At 33.2% G+C, this 25,002-nt stretch overlaps 2 protein-coding genes across 2 annotated transcripts; one reads left to right on the top strand and one right to left on the bottom strand.

Annotated features, from left to right (window-relative positions):
• The first annotated feature begins 3 nt into the window (after positions 1-3).
• Positions 4-8,386, top strand: LOC113510717 (arrestin domain-containing protein 17). The gene is made up of 8 exons (XM_026894225.3): positions 4-274; positions 381-536; positions 868-1,079; positions 3,248-3,430; positions 3,814-4,002; positions 4,270-4,455; positions 5,225-5,324; positions 7,505-8,386. Exons 1-8 carry the CDS (start codon positions 160-162, stop codon positions 7,651-7,653), a joined length of 1,290 nt encoding a protein of 429 aa, XP_026750026.1. The 5' UTR covers positions 4-159; the 3' UTR covers positions 7,654-8,386.
• LOC113510716 (regulator of nonsense transcripts 1) lies at positions 8,381-19,760 on the bottom strand. Its single transcript, XM_026894224.3, has 10 exons — positions 19,402-19,760; positions 19,109-19,296; positions 18,089-18,289; positions 17,551-17,621; positions 17,209-17,276; positions 16,191-16,306; positions 15,383-15,592; positions 14,636-14,806; positions 13,736-13,895; positions 8,381-13,644 (listed from the first exon to the last, which is right to left on the bottom strand). Exons 1-10 carry the CDS (start codon positions 19,579-19,581, stop codon positions 11,890-11,892), a joined length of 3,120 nt encoding a protein of 1,039 aa, XP_026750025.2. The 5' UTR covers positions 19,582-19,760; the 3' UTR covers positions 8,381-11,889.
• Positions 19,761-25,002: the final 5,242 nt, after the last annotated feature.

The raw sequence follows: 25,002 nt of genomic DNA, 5'->3' as shown, positions 1-25,002 counted from the left end.
CGTTACTCTGTGACACTTAGTGATTTCTTGACAGACTTATCGTTTTAATAATATTATTATAAAAATCTGTGTTATATTATAAAATTTCAATTCGCGCTATTTACCTACGAGAACGTAAAACTGAATTTTGAATTTTAAATTGATTGGTGCTTGTTCAAAATGGGCATCAAAGAAGCAAATATCTATTTAGATAACCAACTCAATACTTATTACGCCGGCCAAACTATTAATGGTAGAATTGAATACGTATTTGATAGTCCAAAAAAAGTCAGAGGTAGGTGTATTGTTCAAGTTATTTTCATTCAAGAAGGTAGCAAGTATTTAAGTATTGCAAAATATTAAGAATATATATATGTATATATATTGAATTTTCGTTTAAGGTATACATGTAAAATTTAAAGGCGAAGCACATACTGAGTGGTATGAGAGTAAGCAACAAGAAAATGATCAAGGCAAAACTGAATCTACAGATACAATGCACACAGGGAATGAAGAATATTTTCAAATTTCATACTATTTACTTGGCAGCAATACTGGTTAGTATAAAAAATCATTGTAAATAAGTGCTGTATGAATAATGGGTGAATGACATCATCCATCATTATATATACCGTTTTTTATGTAACTGAGATCATATTTTAGTTATTTGTCACTATCATCATCATATTTTAGTTCTATCAACTTTTATGGTCACTTAAGGATTGGATTTACAATTTTTGCAGAATTGATAATGTAAACATTGGTAAAAAAAATACTAATAATAATTTTATCTGGGATGATTATAGTAGTAGGCTTTACAGTATTTTAGTAGAAGCAAAATATATTTAATTTTTTTCAATATTTAATGAGTTATATATTTATGTTCAGGTAATGAGATAGAAATTCCATCTGGCAAGCAAGTATACAACTTTACCTGTACACTGCCTCCTGTGTTACCTTCATCATTTGAAGGTGAATTTGGATATATCAGGTACACAGTGAAAGTAACTTTAGACAGGCCTTGGAAATTTGACCAGGAAACAAAAATGGCCTTCACAGTTATTAATGCACTTGATCTAAATCTCAATCCATCTTATAGAGTAAGTATTAAAAGCTTATTTACATGAGTAAATAGTTATAAATTTTAATGAATAAAATAATTATTATTATAGGTGGGAACATTATAGTGCAATGTGGATGACAGACAGATTATATTTTAGTATCCAATGTAATTATAGCTTTTTTAATAAAAAGTAAAAAAAATGAAGTTGGTTCTATAATACTTAATTGAATAAATAATAATATTGTTTGTTTTCTCCTCAATGTTTCACATAATAACAAAAATCTTTAAGTTATAAAACAATCCAATTTTGTGGTGAACTGGCACTTGTACTAGGTATCCAAAGAACTTGTGTCACAAGTTACTAGGTCACCCTAACTAATACATGAATAATGGTAGGCATATAATACTAAGTATACATTGTCATTGATACTATTTGTACAAGATATTCCTTTTTAAAAGACCAGCAGCACACCTGCAATGCTGTTGGTGTTGTGGGTTTGGTGTTTGCCCCCTGTGTTTTTAAAAAAAGTATTGTGTCATTTTGCAAAAGAAGGCAAATGGAAAGAAGTGTGTGAATGAAATGTATATGAAAGTAATGGTGAAAGAAAGCTATATCAAATGATGCAATCAGTAAATTTATAATGCTATTGGCAATGGCAGTAAATTCAAAATTACTTATATGCAACATCTTTTGGTTTTTTCGTTAGAAACATAATAGTAGTTAAATTTGGTTTATTTAATTTTATTAATAACATAATTTAATTTTAATTAAATTTGGCTTGCATTTGTTATTGAGATCAGTCAGATTTTCAAATTGAATTGCATGGATTTTTGTAAGAAATATAGGTGTCCCATGAAATATGGGATAGTTTGCTATAATATTACAATATTATAAATATGTATATGTAAAATAAAATTTAAGATGCTTATTTTGCTTATGAAAATAAATGTATATTAGACTGGTATGTTTAAGCTTAGTCTTTATTGAAAAATGAATTAAAAAAAAATACTATAATAAAACCTTTTTAATTTCAATAGAGAGAAGAAGACAGTAATTTTCTGTACTAATTATACTAAATATAGAAAAACATATTTTATGTGCAATGTAAATATAGATTTTATATTAACACATATTTCAAAGCAATCATTTTGAATTTTGAGGCAGTTTAAAGTAGTAGAAAATTACTTTTTATATAATCAGTCATACAAAAGTGTCTAAAATTGTTTGTTTTGAAATTTAATAATGTAGATCTTGGTAATAAATAATGCTTATTTAAAACTATCTAAAAGGTAAAAATTCTTTGTTCATTCTTGTTTAGTTAGTAGGTATATAAATTAAGTATTATATATTTGCGTTATTTAAATGGTTAATGTAAGTTAACACAATTATTTTAATAGTATGTTAATAAAGGTCATTATGATGATTATGAAATTTATAATTAGCTAGTTTAGAAGGTAATAAAGCAGGACCCCTTCCTTATGTCCCTAACAATGCTTCAGTTCTGGTCTGACCGCCGTGCGGTGCGAACTGTCATTATGATGATTATGAAATTTATAATTAGCTAGTTTAGAAGGTATTAATGTTTACTATCAGAAAAAAAAATGATTATGTATGTGAAATAAATAATATATCTTAACATTACAATTACTTGTTATACAATGAATGTTGAAAAATTATTATACAATATGATGACAAACATGTTTTATGGACTACGTAAAAACTTAAATAATGGGATAAGGTCTCAGTCACAGATTAATGGGAATTGTCATATTGATTTGATGTGGATATGATTTTTCACACATTTATGATTAACCAGTTATTCAGGATTTCATAAAAATTGGTTCTTCATTAATAATTTATCTAAATGATATAAAAATTATATTTCTTTTTCTTTCTTTGAAAAAATATTTGTTATATAGATTTATTATTTTTATGCTTTTACATACGAACAGTGAAGCACGAATATTTAAATTTTTTGTTTATTGATATATTTAAAATAGTTGTGTCCCGCAACTTTGCTCATAATCATGTCATGATGTTGAATAACCTCAAGAAATGAGCTGTCAAATGTAAAACGAATTTTTCGAATCCAACTAGTAGCTTTAGAGATTAGCGCGTCAAACAAACAAACTTCTGCTTTTTTATATTAATATAGGTATTAATATAGTATTTTAAAATATATTTTTTCTTTTTTGTGCAACCAGGAACCAATACATATACAATTGGAAAAGACATTTTGTTGCTTTTGCTGTGCTTCTGCCCCTTTGTCCCTTGATGTACAAGCTCCGGTTACAGGATATTGTCCAGGGCAAGTGATACCTATACGGGTTGATGTCGAAAACAAGAGTAATGTTCAAGTACATCTTGTCAAAATATTTTTGAGAAAGGTACGAATTAATATATTTTAATAGCTTATATTATATTGTATCTGAATGTTCTACTTTGTATGTTGGTATACTTTTAAAGCTTTCTTTTAATCGTAGTGAAAGTTGATTTTAATTGTGCCATTTAAGGCCTATTTATATGGTGCGAGCAATTTTGTGATAGCAATTCTATTCAATCCATCTTTGTAATCACCTATTTGTTTTTTGTTCCCTAAGATTTATTAATCTTTCCTTAAAACTTTTTACCAAAAAGAAAACTGTTGAGATTCATAGCAATTGAAATAAATTCTATTCCTTACTCCTATTCCATTACTTCGTCTATTTGCTAGCTAGCTAGGAATAGATAAAAGGATTTCTTTTGTAATTAAAATCTAAGTGTTTTGCAGGTTGTTACATACAGAGCCACGTCACCATCTACAGCAACCAAAAAAACAAAGGATGTTATAGTAACTATTCAGGAAGGTCCCGCACCAGCTGGGACGACTAAGAATTGGAATTTGCAACTTGAAATTCCACCTATACCTCCATCAAATTTGGTGAACTGCAACATCATTGATTTAGATTACGATTTCAAGGTATAATTTTCATCTTTCTCATATAAAAAATAAAAATTATTTTTATTATGGTGACATAAAAAAACAACTTTATGTTATATTTAAAAGAAACTGTAATAAGTAATATTAAAACGCTTGATCCGTTTTGTGCTTTTAGCTTAGAAAAAATTATCGAGGAGGGGGGGGCTTTGTGATACAATAGTATTATGAGAAAATTATGAGTACTATTGTTGATTCCTAAACAACTAATTGTATTAATACTAATTTTATATACTTGTTATTACCCAGGTGGAATGTGTCGTGTCTGGTATGCATATGAATATGAAAGATAAGAAATATGTGACCATTGGTACCGTGCCACTAGTAGGGTTAGCGCGTCAAACTACACCAACGCCGACGCAACCCACCGGCCAGTACTCTCCAAGCCAGCCTGCTGTGCTACCCGTGGGACCGGGTCAACCTGCTCAACCCACTGTAAGTAGTTTTACCTATTACTGTGTTGAAATGAAATGTAAGTCTCGCGGAAAATGAGTATATGATTTACATTAGTAGAAGTTCTTTGTTGCACGATCGAATTATAGAATTATTTTCTTTTTTTGTTTTCTTTTAAGTTTGGCTAATATACAAATAGTAGTATATTATTTATATGTTAATAGTATGGTAGTCTTTCCATAGAGATGGCTGTTGCAAAGTTGTCAAATTTGTGGCTATTCCTTAATCTTAAAGCTTGAGACGTAATGTCGAGTATGAGTGTCCTATTAGTATAGTATAGAAAAATAAATTGTTATTTTAATATTGTTGTAATTATTAATAACAATTCTAGTGGAATTTTATTTTATATTTTTTTTATTTTTATATAAACACTATATGTTCATATTGTAGTGTAATTTATTCAATTATCATCCTAATTCACGGTTAATGTCTTAATATTTATTTATTAATTAGTACATATATGTGTATATGTCGGACTTAATGCTAAAAGCATTTTCCCCCAGCCAACCATAGGGAACTGTCAGAATACTCGATGGCGGTACTAGTAATTATTGATATATATACATACTAAAATTACATATATAAACAAATAAATATATATAAATAACAAATATTCTTACACATATATAAAATTATATACGAAATTGAGATTAATATTTTAAGGCATTTGCCTTTCCAGTAAGTCATTCTATTGTGTAAGTCTATATAATATTAATAGTGCTTATAAAATAATTTGAGCTTTCATTTATAGGCGCCATCAGCACCTAGTGGCGAACCAACACCTGGAGGGTGGGTAGTGCCGGGGACAGCACCGGCACAGCCGCCTTATCAAACTCTCTATCCCACACTTAGTGAGTATTGATTTACAACAGACTTTATATTCGTATATTGGGTTGCTATCCATGGAGTGGCAGCGAAGACCATTAAATTGGCTGTTTGGCTAAGAACGACTTTCTTTCGTTCTTGTCAATTTAGAGGAAGTGCGTTTTTAAATGACAATTTATTTGCTGTCACTCTGCTGTAATCTTATAAGTCGAAACTTCGTGGTATGTTGCTGTAACATTTTTCTTGTACGGTATACAGTGAAATCAGTAGTAAAAGTAACAGTAAATATTAGGTCCTTACATATGAAATTGGTGTTTTGTACGGGAGGAATATAAAGTGAGTTTTTTTTTGTAAAATATAATTAATTAATCAAAGTATACACCGTTGTTATCTATACACTTTTGCCAACTCATAGGTAGTTCATTGATCCCTTTATTAAAAATCATGGGGACGAGAATCAATAAAGTCTTTAAAAGGCGGTTTGGACTGTCGAATCGGAGTTGAATTTTATTCCTTGTAAGAAGTTGTCCAAATTCCGGAAAAAAGTGGTAATCTGTTGGAACAAGGTTCGGGGAATACGGTGAATGTCGCAAACATTTCATCATCTCATCTAACTTAGTGGTTGTTTATTGTACAGTATGTGGTCTTGCGATGTCGTGAGGCAGCAGTGCTCTAAAGCGATTAACCAATCTCGGTTGTTAAGCAGCTAGTTTTTCCTTCATGGTCTGCAGTTGCTAACAATAGATATCTGCCGTAATCGTAAAATCTGGTCATTTTAGAAAGCTGTAGTGAACGACACCGGCGCTTTGATGGACTATCAAACACTCACAAGTAACTTTTTCTGAGTCAATTTTAGTTTAGGGCAGGATTTGGCTGGGTCTCCAGGGTACACAGTACTACGGGGTACAGGGTACAGTATCCACTTTTCATCACAAGTAATATTCCATGAGGTACCCATCGTTCAAGTTTTTTTTTTACTTTCCAGATTTGCTTCAAATGAATTAATACAGTTTTATCACTTACCTCGAAGCCTGCAGCTATCTCTGAAGTGCTTTGTGATGAATCCGATTCCACAATACCTTTTCTTCTTTATTTTCTACTTTGGTTTCCGGCCATCCACGGGGTTGGTTTTGAAGGTCGAAATTTCCAAAACGAAAACTTTAAAACCAAAAACGTACCGTGCTTTCTTTAGCACTACTAGCTCCGTTAACATCATCAATCCTTCGAGCTGTTTCTGTAGCACTGGTGCCACGGTAGAACTCATACTCGTAAATATACCGATATTTCATGTTTTCCATTGTGCGGTAATAGGCGACGCCAAAGAAAAAAATAATGAGGAAAAAAAAAACAAATGAATAACTGTTTTCAAAACTCAAATGTATCAGCTAAATGAATTTATAAATTTGAATTTGGAATTCATAACTAAAGAGGAGATAATTTAGATCAGAGTGGTCAGTACGACAAAAAGCTAATTTAATATGTAAGGACCTAATATAAAATTTACAAGTGGCATTACCAGCGAAGTTTTTAAAAATTATAAACGCTCTCAGCTAGTAATTACTTATTAGATTTGTTACTTGTGTAATAAGTCAATTCAATTTCGTTTCAATTTCAAAATTTTATCAATTCCAATTCGTATATTACGTATGGTTGTTGTATTAATTAACATACGTGCGAAAAAAAGGAGGTGCGAACTCACGAAGCACCTCCTTTGCTTTCTTTGGTATGTAGACTACTATCAAGGCCTTCACAGTAAAAGTTTTCTTATACTACGAAGGTGGCAAGTAAGCTTATATCCCGTTTGATGGTAAATGGTTATTGTAGCTTATTATGTAGTTCCAACTCTAGGGATGTCACCTGTGCGTTGCCCACTTTGAAGAAACAAATACATCCAATTTGAAGAACTTCATACTGTAGTCTCTAGTTCGTGCGAATTCAAAAAAGCATACATAGAAAATGAAGAATGTGTTCTTCATGAATGCCGTAACAATTAATAAAGGCCACACCTGTCATACTAACGTAAAACATAACATAAATTATTATTATATTAGCTATTTAAGAATGGATATGTTGAATACACACGTGAAGTTCTTGGTGTTGCAGGCGTCCATAGACTACAGTGATCATAAATTATTAGAAGTTGTATAACTTTTTGCTAACTTTGTGAATTTTCAACAACATGGATCTATATTTTGTTTCCTTACAGCGGAACCAGTATATAAAGAATCTCAATACATGGCAAGGACTATCCAGGACAGAGGCGATAATAACCACACCCAGATAACTGGGCCTAATAATTTTGCTCCTTATTACCCAACTTACGCTGCCGTACAACCTCCGCCTCTACCTCAATAATTACTTTGAAGCTTTATTAACATGTACCAGATATATATTTTGATTTAAGCTATAAACACTTTATATTGTACTTGTAATGAAAAGCACAAGGGTGATTGTGGCTTGCCTTACCATTTTTATTTTAGTATATTATTATATTTAATACGGTGCTAATATTTTGGTATATGTTTAATATAATATTACGATTGGAATAACAGTTTAATGACTTATTTGTTATATCAAATCGCGATTTGATATAACAGATGAAAACCATTTTAAGAAGCGATAAAAGTACCTAATTGTGCATGAAATTGAAGCTAACAAAAATAGAATGACCTTATATATTATTCAGCTAAGGGTTTTATTTGCTTGCTCAAGGTAATATGCAAATTTTATTCTGCCATAGGAGTAATGATATACTTGATAATTAAAAACAGTTGCTAAGCCAATGTTTGATCAAATGATAAGCTCATTCTTATAAGTTGTAGTTAAGCAGGTAGTCATTAGCGAGATACTTTGGAATGTTGTAGTAAAATTAAAGCAGATTAAATCACTCGAGTTTTGATCTTTTTAGCCAACTTGTGTGGTAAGGCAAGGGGCCAGTGGTTTTTTGTACTTTTGCAATTAGATTTTATTTACTATTGAAATTGTAACTGACATTAAATTTTGTATTCAGATATTATGATGTTATATAAGTCTTCTATATTTTATTAATCATAATCATGTTATTTTATAATAAAACGAAAAGTTATAAGACAGTTTTTTATTGATTTTCCTTCACAAAAATATAAAATAAAAATGACATTTCAAAATAACAACGAAGCGACAGTATGAAGATATTGTTATTGTTAAGTCAATACATGTATATAATGCCTCAAATAAATATTTAACAATATATTTTTTCATTATTTGTGAACTTATAAATTAACAGGGAAAATTTTCTCTTGTCGATATTAGTTTCATTATTAAAAACTTAAATTGCTTTTTAATAGGACAATCATGAGTTGTTTGACACGCTTTCTTTTATTATTGGCATCAAATATATGAAATAAAAATTGTAGTTCACATTCGTACTGTTAAAACAATTTTTTAACTGTATAAACTAATATGAATTTATTAATCTTTCTTTCCCAGAATTGTTTATCGTTTCATCGCAAAAAGGAGAAATGTACTTAACTAATCTTTGTTGGGACAATACATAAATACAAGGCGGGCACCTCTTTTTAAAATTACTTTGGAAGCATATGGCTTCGGTTCGTCCATTCAATATTAATCGACATTCAATTGTTTTAATTTCGGTCTCAAACTCCATCGTGTTTATTAAATAAATTTCGTGTTATAACTATAACACAAAGGATATCATTTCATAAATCTATCCATCTATCTATATAGAACAAAATATAGACTAAATGGTTGCACTGGCGAACGACAAAAGTAAATTTTGTTTCTTTTATTAGAGAAATAAAGAGCCAATGAACATATAAAATCACTGACTATGAAGCTATAGTCAATAATTTTCACGAACGAATAAATTACAGCAATAGCATAGGACTCTGACATAATCATTCAATGATTTATTTTTCCATGTATTTGTGAATTATAACCTGGTTTTCAATATTTGCCACAATTAGTAAACCATCTTGGCATATCTTTTTTATCGAAGTAACAAGTGTATATGCAATATAGAATGACAAACAGACTGTCCAGCTGGAGGAAAGTGATAATAAGCACCAAAGTAAAACAGTAAAACAGCTGCTTTGAGAAAAGAAAATAAAAAGAGGGCTAGAGGTAGGTCAAAAGTGAGAGAATTCAATAAAAGGACATTCTAAAATTAAATTTACCAAATGTTCCAAATACTCATCGTTATCACATCAAGCTGGCGTCGGCGCTGTAGATACTATGTCCAGTGCTCGTATAAAAAAAATCTTGTGTAAATCAATATATAAACCTTAAAAGAGCGCCGGCGTTGCATCTGTTGGAAACCGATCTCCAACTGGTGTATCATATGAAGATACCACTTTGCATGTTTATTGAAAACATGCCTTGTGAGCGTTTTTAAGATGGTACGAATAGGGGTGAGCTTGTTTGTCACTTCTAAATTGAATCATTACTAATCTTAAACATATCCTCCGTTACGTTCTAGCGTTAAAATAGGATTACATAGATAATAATTTTTATGCTAATTTACAAGTAGGTAAGTTTGTTATTAGCACTTGACACTTTAATTAATAATTAAATGATCCAGCATGAAATTAAATGAATACGAAGCCTTAAGACTTTCGAGAGATTTTACCTCACTGCGTTTTCTATCTGTTATACAATGGATTGTGCTCAGAGGAAATGTTTAACATAATGCCCACAGCTATTTTCTACCATCGTACACCTCGTCTCAATGACGAGGAATTCACCCTTATAGCTTAGAGCCTAGATGGTCGCGACAGCGCGGTTCTCCCAAGAACGCTCAGATTATAGAATGAGCTCCCTATTGAGGTTTTACTACCCATGATACTACAGCATGGAGTTAAAAAAAAGGGGTTTATTCGAGATCGGCAACGCGCGCGTAATGCTCCTGGTATTGCAGGTGTTCATAGGCTACGGTAACTGTTTACTGTGAGCCGTATGTATGAAAAAAAATTGGTAAGTATTTATATTAGTATTTAGCTTATGCTACGTAGCATGGGCTACTTTTACCCTAGTACCTAAATAAATAAGTAACTGTTCCGCTAAACCGGATAAAGTCGCGGGGATACTAGTATAGATTATAATGAAATGATGTATATTCGTAACTAGTCATATAGTTACGAGTGCTCAACCAAAATTAATGTACTCATTCATTGTAATGTTAAATATAGACATGCTAATAGGTGGAATTTACACATCTATTAGGTTGTTTCGATGAACATGTTCATGGTAACTTTTCGATTCCAAATCAGAATCAACGAATTAGAAAATCGTACATTTTGGAAATCATAAATAAAATCTGAACTTATATTCATTAACGTCTGTTCACTGTAAAATGTGACATATTGATCAGTTTTAAAGGACATTAATTTTAAATCATATCCTAAATGTAACAAGTACATTGTAAATTATAACATTATATTATATTGAAACTCATAATTATCCTCAAATTTAAAATGCAAATTGCTGTTGGACTTATTAGTTATTCTTGCAGGCTCAATGGGTAATACATGTATGTTGAAATTTATAAAAATCGTTATATAAAATTCGATGTACTAATCAGAGGTGCCACTTTGTAGGAAGGAAAAACAATAAGTAGCCTTATTTTTTGTCTACAACTTTAGATCTGACACTTTTTGATACCATAATGATATTAATGAAGATGTTGTGAACCTCCCTTTAATGAAAAGAAATGATGAAGTGTATAATGTATAATATACATAATATTACATAGATATCGCCTAATAAACAAAATATTTACTAATACACTTAGTTTACCTTTATGTCAAAGTAAAATTAAAGAAATTATGATTTCAAAGGCGAATGGAGATGGTTAAATATTTAGTCTCATTTGATTCTAGGTAGCACTTTATATTAATTTAGACGTAAAAATGAACATGCAGGCCTTGAGTCAGGTCTATTGCAATAAAGGGATGTCAATAGTTTCTCTGTATTGTAAATAATACAATAAATACTTTTAAAATACCTTCTAACAAGAAAATAATGGATGTTTTAAACAGGAAAAGGCTTGTTTATTCATTTTTAAATCCATAAAACAAATTAACCTGTGATGTTTACAAGTACATGTAAAATGTTGATGTTTGTGCAGTTATGGAAGTCCTTGGAGTAATGTTTTAGAAAATATAATTTCATTCAATTGAGGAATTTTAACTCACTGAGTTATGCTGCATTTTTGATGTGCTACGTAATTTTCTATCCCTGTAATGTAACAATGAATTTACTTTACCCACCGGTACTCGGTGCGTAAATGCGTTCCGCGCATGGTAACAGGTTGCCATGACACATTTTCTAAGTTTCGAGTTTACACTCATTATGGTCAATGGCCGAAGACGTAGTTATCGTCACGGTCGGATTCCGCCGCCGGCGCAAGCTGAAGAATCCCCTGCTAACGAGACGTGGAATACAGGATCCTCTATCTGCTGCTACACCCAAATTTGGTTCGTCTTCGGTCAGGCGTACGATGCGCATCGGCGTATCTCGTCAAAACCATGTCTGCTGCCACCCCTGAGGAGTGCGGTCGGCTGGTGCGGCCCCGCGGCGGTCCGGCCGGCGCTCTCAATACTGGCTGCAGCGCGCTCGGAATCCGCCCTGGTACGTGGAGTCCTGCGACAGCAGGCCGTCGGGCTGCGACGGGCAGTCCGGAGCCGTCGACTCCTGGCTGAAGTCCGGCTGAGAGGCGCCTTGTGATAGCGACAATGGTGGTTGTTGTGACAGAGGTTCTTGTGACAGACGCGGCGGCCGTTTCCTACCGCTACGCTGGTTGGCGCCTATAGGTAGGCGTTGTAAAGGTCGGTGGGCCGAGAAGGCCGCGGGCGGTACGGGAGCGTGAAGCATTGCGGCCCGCTCCGGCCCCACGTATGCCAATGGATCACGCAGCGGACGAGCGCGGTCGTATACCGAGCCGGGAACCATGGCTTCGCGGGCGTCGAACATTGATGTCGACATAAAGTGCGACCCCGGATTTTGGGCATTTACCAATTTTTTGGGCTTCGCAAATTGGATAGCAGACTCTTTCAAGTTTGATAGTGGCCCCTCTGTTAACACGCGTCGTTCCTTGTAAAATGCCAGGAGGTGATTCCACAGTGGTTGTTTACTCAGTACTTTAGGATTTCCGACGACGATAAGACCATATTTTGCACGCGTCAGTGCGACGTTAAGACGACGTGGATCGCTTAAAAAGCCGATTCCCTGATGTTCGTTGGAGCGTACGCATGACATAATAATTATGTCTTTTTCTCTGCCTTGAAAAGCGTCTACGCTAGCAACTTCTATTTCCTGATACAATTTCGCGTGCAAACTACCCTGATATTGCATATGCTGCACGAGGTAAGATCGTTGACCTTCATAGGGAGTAATAATACCAATTTGTTCAGGACGCACTCCAGCCTTCAAAAAACGAGTTGTAAGTTTTTCAACATTAGCCGCCTCAGTTCTATTTAAGTAAGATGTTCCTGATCCGGCAATTTCTTCTTGACCTTGAGTTACGTAGAAGAACATTGGACGGTCTGGTCTCGGCCAAGGAAAATCGATCTTGTGCAGGCGACGCTCTTCAGCGCTAACCCCATTTTGTAAGGAACCCTCATAAAAGAAATCGGATGGGAAACGAGAGAGTTCTGGGTGCATACGGTATTGTACTTCTAGACGGAAAGGACGGATACCTAACACAACTAACCGTTCAAAAAGACTCTGACTAAGGCCTGCTTTAGCAGCTTTTTTGCACATGACAACGGGTCCTAGCTGACAATGATCTCCTACGAGGATCAGTTGCCTGGCTCCCAGTACGACTGGTACCATGCATTCGGGCTCTGTAGATTGCATGCCCTCATCAATAAGTATAGATTGGAAACGCATGCGAGCAACTCTTGGGTCTCCAGCACCAACGCAAGTAGTACACACTACATCTGCAGCATCTAAAAGACGTCTTTCAGCAGCGCGACGTAATGCGCGGTATCTTCTTTCATCAGCAGCTGATAATTCACCAGCTTCTTCCTTGAGTCTAGTCAACTTACGTAACTCGCTATCAACAGATCCAAGTGCGCGAGCTTGTTCATGTAGCGCTAAAAATGATACAGATGATTCCATAGCTTCTCTTGATTTTGCACATAATCTTACAACTTTCAATCCAGTTCTATGTATCTTTTCAGTAAGTTGGTCAACAGCAGTATTAGATGGTGCGCAGACCAAGACAGGTCCGCCATTCTGCCTTACTAATTGATAGACGATTGTCGCTGATGTTACAGTTTTACCTGTTCCTGGCGGTCCTTGAATCAAGGACAAGGGACGCTGTAAAGCGTGTTTTACTGCATATACCTGAAATTAGAACGAGCATGAAAACAACAATCTAATAATTAATGGTTTTATATATGTATACAATAGGAATAAAAATAAACGAAAATAGTACCTGTGATCTATTGAGATCAGGTAAATTCGGTGCACTGAAGTGTTTCGGCAGATGGACGCGAAACAAAACTTCCTCTACTTCATGACCTAATAAACGGCGATATATATAGCCGGATACTGATGAATCATCAACAGCGAACTTTCGTAGAGCCAATTGCATTCTGAAATATAAAATGTAAGGGAATAAAACACATCTTTGCAAAACATTATTGGAAACATCTTCCATATATTATTTTTTATACATTTTGTTTGACAACAAAATTAATAGGTAAAAAAGAGTATTATTATTATTACAATATATATATATATATATATATATATATATATATATATATATATATATATATATATATATATATATATATATATATATATATATATATATATATATATATATATATAAACAGATATCTGCAATGTGGTATGTATATATATGTATATATAGATCATTAGTGTGTTTATCACTCTCAATTATATTGTCTCCAATAATTGTTGTTATCTATCTCTAATTTCAGAAACATTGAGCTATCATTTTGTATTTGTTCATAATTATCTGGGTCTTGTTAAATATATATCTACACTAATATTGTAAAGAGATAAATTTGTAAGTTCGGATGTAATCTCCAGTACTACTGATCTGATTTTGAAAATTCTTTTACTTAGAAAACTTCAGTTAGAAAAGTATATTATCCTTAAGTGTATAAACGTGTGTAGATCAAATTGTTAAATAGGCTTTTTATTTTAATATTTTAGAGAATATTAGTGCAGTACTTTCACACATGTAAAAAATTAGCCCCACTAAAATGTGTTCAACAGTTTAAAAGTTACACATACAAATATTGCCCTAGTGTGAAGCCAGGGTGGATTGCTAGTAGATAATAAAGAATAAAAATAAAGAAACCTGTCGAAAGAAGTGCTCTTCCATATAAAATCAACAACGAAATTAGAAGTGCAGTCGAGAGGAGCGCCAGCACCACTCTTTAACTCAAGGCCCACATCGTCGCCATAGTTGTCAGGCACTTTGATCACGTGGCCAACACCAGCCCATGCCTTGTGCAGTTCACCAACATATCTAAAATATTTAAATTAATCGATTAATAAGTATACTTAATATTTCTAAAGATATCATACATGCTATCAGATAGATATCAGGTAAATAATGTCCTCTATACTAAAAATATATCTGTTTTCTTGGATACCAGACTACTTAACCCTTCTTTACATTATTTTTTTTTATTAGTGAAATAAATCAAGGTCATATAATTCATGTTCAAAGTTAAAGGAAAAATGGTTAAAAAAAATAAATTTGACAGCTGTTTTTTTTCTGCAATGGACATTAAAAAGGGATCCTGACACAATCAACTTAAAGTGAACTTGTTTTATTGTATAATTTTTGGGCATTCAATATTACGATGGAAATTTCCACCATTATGCAAAGCAGGGTTAAGATAATAAAATAAAATAAAAATTATGATGGCTTCAAATCACCTTGTAAAACTCGTATAAATTTAGATTCACTAACTTCATTATTTGGTTATTACTGTCAGTTAAATTTATATGTTTTTAGAAATATTCATATGTTTAAAGAAATATTAGTTGCCACACAATGTTCTATAATGTATGTTATAATTTAAGGGAAATACATTACCTCAATCTCAATTCATCTCCATGCATTAATTTCATATCACTATCAGTTTTAGCAAGTGTGAAGTAAGCAATAGTCTTCTTGTTAAGACCTACATCCCAGCGGACCTCAATTCCTTCTTGGGTTTGTGATTCTTTTAGCCGCTTATCATAATCAGCCTCCAATTTAACCAGTGGGCCAAATATATTTTGGTACTGGTAACCATCTTCATATCTAAAATTAAGACCAATAAACTTTCAGATATTCAAAATAAAATAATTTGTTGATATTTATCCTTGGATTTAAATTTATCGAATTCAAATACAGTACATAATAGGTGTGAACCATAATGATGAAATGTGATAAGTTATGTGAGTATTATTATAAAGAAAAAGTGGTATAGATATAAAAATCAAAATGGTAACTTTATCATTTCAATATAGTACAGTAAAATAAAAATTGCTACCCAACAAAACAACATTGATTGATAAACAACAAAAAATTTTGAGCTCCCAATGGATAACACAGGGTATCCAGTTGTTAAATAGTAAGAGGTAAAATTTTTGTTTATTTAATTTTTTTTACCAAATTTCTGTCCTTACATATTCTATACCATGGTTAGTTTTACATATCACTGATAATACACAGTGTTATAATAAGTAATGTTGTCACGTTGAAAAATAAGTTTGTTGTGGAAATATATGCATAAAAGATAATTACTAGATTCAATTTCGCAAAGTTTTTTCTATACATAATTTCACAGAGATGTAACCTTTAGTAATATTTGAATAGAGGCACTTTGTAGATAATTTTTGGTTGTATTAAATACTACCTCAGTAAAACTTGCTGTGGTTCTTCATCAACACCAGGTTTTTCCAAGTCCTGGAAAGTAGCATCTACATTGTCACGCCAGAGCTCTTCAAGACGTCCTATCTGCTGCGGTGTCACCTGCAAACATTGTGAATTGGATGATGTATGTAACTTGATATGGGTGAAATGACAGACCAAATTACTATTAGATTGTTTCTCCTTTTCAATTTAAATGTGTTAAATACAAGAAATATTATAAAGTTTTTTTTTTATACGACTTAGAATGGCAAACAAGCTGACGGCCCACCTGATGGAAAGTGGTAACCGTCGCCTATAGACATGAGCAGTACCATGGACATAGCAGAGTATACTGTTTTGCCCATGATACCCCCCATGCGTTGCCATTCCTGAGGACTCAGGTGTTATTCCTCTGTACCCTGTAAATTCACACCATATCCCATGCAAACACAACTGCTTCATGGTTGAAACACGAAGGGGACAGAGGTACCCAAGCAATCGACTTTTGTACAGTCTCCCTCTGGTGAATAATAAGTAAATAATAATACTAAATATTTTAACACATTATTAACATATAGTTATTGCTATGTTATTTATCTCAGGTCAGAGACGTAAATAAAGCCTTTAAAACAGAATTATATATATGGGGTAATTACTCCTTGTGCAATATTGACAAATAGCACCCAATATAACTTTTTATTTGCTATTTTGAGACTCTAGGCAAATATAATATTTAGTAAAAAAAAACGTCTTGCCATCAAGAGGCCTAAATTTTATTTTTGTGCTTTGGGTAAATACCCCTCTCCTTCTATGACTTTAAACCTAGAAAATAATAACTTAGGTTTTTGATGCATAGGTAGAAATTATGAAAGTTAGATATATTGTAAGTGATAATCAATCAGCTATCAATGCAATTTAGTTACTTTTTAATGTTTTTGTTAAGATCCTTCAATAGAAAGTATGTTTTAAAACTTATGTTTAAATTTATTTGGGATAATATACTTTTATAATCTATATCTTACCTGACGTGCCCTCATTTGTTCTGCTTCTGATGGAACTTTTACGAGCCATGATAGGAAAGCACGATCAGCTGTGGAAAATTGAAACCAAACCTTAATATTTTGTGATGATGTAAAAAAGCTTGTATTTAAATTACCATAAATTACTAAGTTATTTAGATAACTGTATTCAATGATAATTTAATAATTCATGTTGTTAAAATTGAATGAGACTTGTATACAGATATAATTAGTACTCAGGTATAAGTAAATATGTAAGACATCATAATTCCATTGTTATTTATTAAAAATAATTATACAGCTAATTTACAGAATACAGTTAACCAGTAAAAAAATCTTACTTACATATCAATGGTTTCCATTGTTCTTGATCCCAGTTCATATCTTTCAAAGAGCTCTGTGCAGCACATGGTTGACTGTAATTAATAAAAGCATTATATTACATATTCTTATTTTTCAATAATTTATTTAGTAGAAAATTTACTGTACCAAATTGTTTGCTATTATTTTAAAAGGTTTATTTTTTAAGCATAATATTCTTTATCTATATCAAACTGTATTTTTAACTCAACTTATTACAATTTATCATCACTGAAATTTGTTCTTTGCTCAGCCTAAATTTGCCATTTATTGCCTTGCCATTTTGGTTGTTCAAAACAAATAGTCAAACAAGTGGATTTCCACCATATAATAAGTGATATCTGTCATGCATTACCATTTCTGAGGACTAATAAATGTAATGCTTTTTAAAGTTTATTACTTTTTCCTCTTATAGTATAATGATAAGTAATTTTACATCTTTCAAGGCTTCTAAGCTTATAAGTAGATTGAAATCGCTTATCATCTTTCAGTAGAAAAAAATAAATACTAAATATATGCTTACCGACATAGAAGTACAACAACAGAATCAGCTTTAGCAGGTATGAAACCGAGGACAAACACATTGCGAGCACCACAAGAGTAGCACTCCAAGAGTGTCTCTCCAAGAGGACCATCACGATGCAAAGCTGCTTCTTTGTGTTTTGCTCTCACAAGATGGTTGATGATATGAGAGCCTGAAGTATTACCACGGCCATTGCAAAACCTAGAACAAAGTTTTAACACATGTTATATGGGCTTAATATGATTTTAAAAATTATTTAAAAAATACTATATACAATATCTAGAGTTGAAAAATGTAATATACATATATTAAGTATCAATACATTTAAACTAATTTATATTCTGAATATTTCCATATTACTTTGATGTTTCAATAAATTTGTTGCATAATATTTTATTCTAACCTAAAAATATAAAAGATATCAAACACTAGATATTTTTTATGTAAATAATTAATTCATGCTTGAAGTCATGGATAACAAAATCATATGCTTAATTAATACAAGAAAATTAGATAAAAACAGCAAAATATGGTATAACTGTGCAGTATTAATTTACATAGAACTGGTTTTTAAGTAATACTGCATTAGAATTTAGCCATTTATCAGGAAAATGTAATTGTTATTATTATTGCATGAAGCGCAATTAAATAATAACTTTTAGACTTTCATGCTACACATTTCATGTTTTATAAGCAATGGGAATTAACACAATCATTTAGGTAAACTATGAAATTTTACTTAAAATAAATTAAGTGCAATTAAAGCTATAATTCTGATATTCAATGTTGATGCATGGCAAATTTTTCTAGTATTTAAATATATTTTATTTTGAAAACTTTAAATCGTAGTCTATAAAAATAAAGGTTGAATTTGCAGTGAAGACCTCAGAAGCAAAAGTCTGACTTATATAGTATCTTAGATAATTATCAATAAATCTAATTTTTTTAACAATAGTTTTGTTTTTATATAGTTTAAATAAAAATAAGCTTTGGTTGTAAGAATTAGTGTTTATGACTCACCATTTATTGCATATATTACACATGACAACTGTAGCCGGGTCATGAATACCACAATATTTGCAAGCATGATCAGGCAGTTCTTTGCTGCTATATAGAGCTTCATCTTCTTCTTCAAATTGTAGTTCAGCTATTGTATTTGTTACGCTTGAAACCTTGGAAATCAACTCGGAACGACTCAAGCCATTTACCTAAAAGAAGATTATCAACGTATGACAAAGTTATATCAAACTGAACTAAGGTTAAACAAGCAAACAAAGTGTGTACCATTTAAGTACACGTAAGTTGTAACTTGCCTGGTTGGATGTTGTCAGACCATGCTCATGTTGTGACGCCTGTGTCTGGCTTTGAGATGGAAGAGTAAAGTCGGTGAACTCAAATTCCGAGCCCTGTGTGTCAGCTCCAATAAGATCTGCTTCTTCAGTGTCCAAAAACGTGAGTGTTTGAGAACTTGGTCCATAAGCGTCGACACTCATCTTTACAATGTATAATTTTAAGAATAAAACAAAGAAAATATGTCAAAAAGAATAAATACAGGCCAGTTAAAAGAAACTTCCATAACAACCACGCAATATTTAACAAACGACTCGTGAAGGACGATAGAAATTCGCCATGTTAGCACATGGTTTGTTTCCATTTACAAACATTGCTCATTGGTGATATTTTTATTTGACGTAAAACAAACCAATCAAAAGTGAGTTTCGTGTAATTTACCAATAAAAAACTATATGCAAGTAGTATAAAGTTACAGAAAGAGGAACGCCATAGATATTTAATTCACAGATTAGAGTCTAGCAAGAAGACTTTTACTAAAAAAATTAATTAAAATGAATATAGGTTATTTCATATAAAAATGCCTTAAAATAATATTCAAACAATTGAAGGACGTATCAAATATAATAGAAACGTTGTTTGCTTGGTAATTGTTCAGGTAATACAAACAATGTAAATATAATGATTGACAGCAACAACAGAACAATTGTAAAATTGTACGATACGCTATCATGGTATGTAATCAAACATCACTTTTAGGCATAGACTAAGAATAGTACTTTTACACTATTGTTTAACCGTTTTTCTTCGTTTCTGACATAGGGGTCGATTTTGAGGAGCTTTTTCTCTAAACTAAATAAAGGTTTAGAGTAATGGTGCTCCAAAATTGACCCCATAGAGGGCAAACGAGCATGCCGCACGCCTAATGGTAAATGATTACCGCGCTCATAGTCATGTACAACATCAAAGAAATTATGTGTGCTACCGGCATTTTAAGAAGGAAAATGCTCTTTTTTTGAAGGTTTTAATGTCGTATCTGTTCCAAATACTGCTGTTTAGAATTTTTTGATGATAGATGTAAGTGGAACGGTAACCCCGCTTACGTTATGGGTATACCTTGACGGGACACAAGTAGAGTATGATAGATGACGATGAAGCAGATCAGTTGGCCCATCGTGATGAATTCATAAAAAAATAACTACGGTGATTTTTAGGTAAACAGGATGGAGGTCGACTTGTGCAGCAGTGCTGGAAGTTGGTTCCGTACTTTGGTTGGTGATAGAAAAAAATGTCTACAGAAACACATAGTGGAGGATCGTCACTCATCCAAATTACATTAAGTACGGTGAAATTCAGTAGTTGGTAATAATCCGAATAGTTTCTCTGATTTCTCCAGTTCCGTATCAAATGTTACAAAGGAACTCTTATGACGCGACTTGTCTGTTCATTTGTTTTTTTTTTTTATGTGTGAAAATGGTATGGTAACCCCGCCTGCGCTAACGGGATACGCTGGCGGAGTACCAGTGAAGGGAAGGTAGATGAGAATGAAAACAGGCCAGTTAGCTTGATGATGGCATGACGAATTCATCAGGAATTAACCATGATAGTTTCCAGGGGGAACCGCGAGGAGGTCGACCTGGTTGGGTATATTGCTAGCAATAGGATTCTCAGTCTCCATAACTAACAATCCCTTTCCCCCCTCTGTTCATTTGTTTGTCACAGTGCTAAATCTTAAATAATTATTAACGCTATCGAAAAGTTATCGATGCTATTGGAAGAGTTTGAAATATTTTGGTCTAAATGAACTCGGGAAATAAATGTTTTTTTTTTTTTAATATGATATTTTGATAAAAAGTCCAAAAAATATTCATAATAGACTTATCAGTTATTGAAAGCTTCTTTGTAGCCATGATGTAAATTTAAGTCTGGCCACATATATATGTTGATATTATTTTTCTATATGGTTTTGTTTCTATTCAAATGGTTGTCTCGTCTTGTATCTATACGTATTATATATATTGTTGTTCTAAAGAATATTATTTTTCACTGTGACCCTCTACATTAGTCCAAATGGGGTATAATATACAAATGCTTCAATTGCGCACTCTGAAACTGTTTTTAGGGCTTCGTACCAAAAAGGTTTAAGAAATACAAGTGTTAAATGAATTATGAACAATTAATTGATTAATTTTTATTTATTAAAACAATTATCTAATGTTAAAAAATATACACATGAAAAAAGTCTAAGCAACACATACTATTTTAAATTATTAATCAATTATTATATAATTTCTTACCAAGTAGGTAATACCTATGTAAACTTTTTTAATCTAGAGGACGTATCGGCTGGTTATAAAACAAAATCGAGTATCATTTGTTTTTTTTTTTTCACAAATTCAAAAGCGAATGCATTTGTTCGAATTTTATAGTGTTTTCTTTGCTTAATAAAATTTAGTATTCTGTATCAATTTTATAACTTAAACAATAATTTGAAAAAAGTTTTTAAACAGATTTGAATTTTGAGACATTTTTTACGTCATGGAGCGACGTCATTTGAATACAGATGAAATACAAAGAGCTGTAGGGATGTTGCAAACGGGAAGGAATCAATCTCAGGTATCTCGGTATTTTGGTGTCAACAGAAGCGTTATTTGCCGTCTTCATCAGCGTGTCACTAATACAGGAGATCCTGCTGAGCAGCACCCAGGTCGAGAAAGGTGTATAACCACACGGCAAGATCGATACATACAACTAACTGCAAGACGCCAGCCGATGTTAACCGTCCGAGAGATAAGTTTAAGGCTACAAAATTCAAGTGTTGTTGTTTGCTGCCAAACTGTGCGAAATCAACTGCATGAGTATGGCCTACGAGCACGACGGCCAATTAGGTGCTCACCGATACGTCACGGAAATCGCGTTCGTCGAAATGAATGGTGTAGGGAACACATTACATGGACCCGGAAATAATGGGATCAAATTTTATTTTGCGATGAGTCTCGATTTGGGTTCAAGCCTGTTACTAGAAGGGTAAGAGTGTACCGTCGTCCTGGAAATACTGAAAGACTGAGGTGCGTTCAGGAAGTGCATCCATACAACGGCTCAACAGTTACGGTATGGGCGGGTATTATGAAGAACAGACGAACAGAGCTCGTTTTTGTGAATGAGAACATGAACGCTGTAAATTACGTTTAAGGGTGTTCTAAGGCCTTATGTCCGTTCATTCGCACAAACGCTTGGCTCTGAATTCACGTTGATGCATGACAATGCGCATTGGCATACAGCTTTGCACACACGGAAGTACTTGGCAAGGCAAAACATCCTGGAATTGCCTTGGCCTGCACAATCGCCAAACCTCAACCCCATCGAGCATGCATGGGACATGTTTCATTTCATTGGGAGCTATTGCTGCAGGATAACATTAACAGTATCATCGATTCTATGAATAATCGGTGCCAGCAAGTTCTCCATAACAGAGGAGGCCACACTTTATTTTTATGCAATTTTTGTACAACAATTTAATTTTAGTTTAAGTTTAGTTGATTAGGCACCTTACTTTGTACTACGTACATACAGTACTTAATCGTAATGATTGTTAATTAAGATTATTAAAAAAGGAATAAAAAAAATTATTGTTTAATAAAAAAAAAAAGCATTAAAAAATAATATAAATAAGAAAATACTAAGGATTTAATGCGAAAACACATTGTAAAATTGAAATTTGTATATGTTGCTTTGACTTTTTTGATGTGTGTACAAAGGAAGTTTATGTTGGGTTGATACTGTTGAATGAATGACGTTACAATGACTGCCTGACATAGATAAAGTTATCAGAGATTATGAGTGAAAGCTATGATGGCAGAACAAGCAATTTATTATGATGAAGCCTGTAAAAAAATCCCTGCAGTTACTCGGTCATATGCAGATGTAATAGCCCATCCTCCCCATAGTCAGTCTTCTTCAAGAATCTCTTCTCAGATACAATCTGCTTCTAAAACCAGATCAGAACAATCTATGCAAATTCCCACTACAACATCATATAGAAAAACTGTTATGTCAAAAGCTAAATCCCGCCCTACCTTGTCACCTGGATATGACCGCCAATCACATAATGAAATTGTTAATAGCTATGTGTTTCCCTCTTTCATGCAAAATGGCAGTGCTCTTACTAATAACTCCCTTCCCCCCTCTCCTTCCACTAGAAAATCGCCTCGAGAAACTCCACTTGATACTTTAGAACTAATAATTAATATGTTAACCGCATTTATTACTAATAATAATATCTCTATGCCAGACCACGTTGCAAATAAAATTATGTCTCTTATTAATATAAACTATCAAAATGGCTCTATCAGTTCTTCAATGGAATGCTAGAAGTCTTCGCAACAAGAAACATTAACTATCTTATCTCACTAATAAATACCACCCTACAATCCTATCCATAACTGAATCATGGCTAAAGCCTGGTTCAGTTTTTAATCTTGCTGGATTCTCCAGCTACCGAGATGACAGACATGATGGCTATGCTGGATCTGTCATCTTAGTTGATAACAATCACCCTTGCTCCCCTATTGATCTCCCCTCTCATGATGAAAATATCAATGTTGTTGCAGTTAGAGTTTTGGATATTTCTGTTATTTCTATTTACATAGCTGACCCCCGTCCCTCCCTGATTTCCTACTTAAAGCAAATACTTTTGAATGTACCACCCCCTATTCTCGCTCTGGGTGACTTTAATGGACACCATTTCTTATGGAGCTCTGAAATGTGTGACAACTTTGGATCACTGCTGGCAGAGCTAGTAGATGAACTTAACCTGTGCGTTCTTAATGATGGTTCCCCAACCCGCAGAACACCTCCGAATCAACACAAAAGCTGTGTCGATATCTCTTTGTGTTCACCAGATATAGCATCTCTCTTCCATTGGTCATGTCTCCCTTTGTCGCACAGTAGCGACCATTTTCCCATACTTTTAACCTTACCTTCTAGACTGCTCCCGCAAAAAAATCTTGCTCCATTATTGAAATATCGTACATCTGCGGCTAATTGGGAATCATATTACAAATCGGTAGAGGACAGATCTACTATTTTACCAACAATAAATAAAAAGAACATTTTAGATGCCTATTCCAAATTGATAGAAATGATTGAAAAGAGCGCTAATGAAAATATCCCACTTAAAAAACCTAGTTTCAAAAAATCCTCTCCCCCCTGGTGGGATAAGGACTGCACACAAATGATAACGACACGTAATGAAGCAGAACGCACATATAATACAAACATGACGACTGTCAACCTGCTTAGCTTTCGACACATAACAGCCAAAGTAAAGCGTCTGTTTCATAGGAAGAAGCAGGAAGGTTGGAAACGATTCTGCGATAGCCTTTCGCCAAATACACCTTCAAATCTGGTTTGGCAAAATGTCAATCGCTATCGTAGGGCGTGTGCACCTCGAGGTTCGCCAGCTATCTCAGTAGAAACAGCTGAGAAGCTATTTGACAGATTGGCTCCCTCAACAGCCCCAGCTCAGGAGGAGTGTCTAAGCGGTCTGAGCAGTCCTCCAACCGGGATTGACGTCATAGAGGAATCATTTACCATGGAAGAATTAAATATTGTACTATCTAGCG

The sequence above is a fragment of the Galleria mellonella genome, unplaced genomic scaffold (genome assembly GCF_026898425.1).
Source record: "Galleria mellonella isolate WM207_F2 unplaced genomic scaffold, CSIRO_AGI_GalMel_v1 utg32, whole genome shotgun sequence".
Classification (NCBI taxonomy): domain Eukaryota; kingdom Metazoa; phylum Arthropoda; class Insecta; order Lepidoptera; family Pyralidae; genus Galleria; species Galleria mellonella.
Note: the sequence above shows the minus strand (reverse complement) of the source record. Positions and strands in the feature narration are given on the sequence as shown.

Coding starts and splice junctions, on each gene's coding strand:
- LOC113510716 (XM_026894224.3), bottom strand. CDS start 19,581: ATGAGTGTCGACGCTTATGGACCAAGTTCTCAAACACTCACGTTTTTG. Junction 15,593..16,190: donor CCACAGCAAGTTTTACTGAG/GTAGTATTTAAT, acceptor TCTTAATTTTAG/ATATGAAGATGGTTACCAGT. Junction 13,645..13,735: donor CTGATCTCAATAGATCACAG/GTACTATTTTCG, acceptor TTCTAATTTCAG/GTATATGCAGTAAAACACGC.
- LOC113510717 (XM_026894225.3), top strand. CDS start 160: ATGGGCATCAAAGAAGCAAATATCTATTTAGATAACCAACTCAATACT. Junction 1,080..3,247: donor ATCTCAATCCATCTTATAGA/GTAAGTATTAAA, acceptor TTGTGCAACCAG/GAACCAATACATATACAATT. Junction 5,325..7,504: donor AACTCTCTATCCCACACTTA/GTGAGTATTGAT, acceptor GTTTCCTTACAG/CGGAACCAGTATATAAAGAA.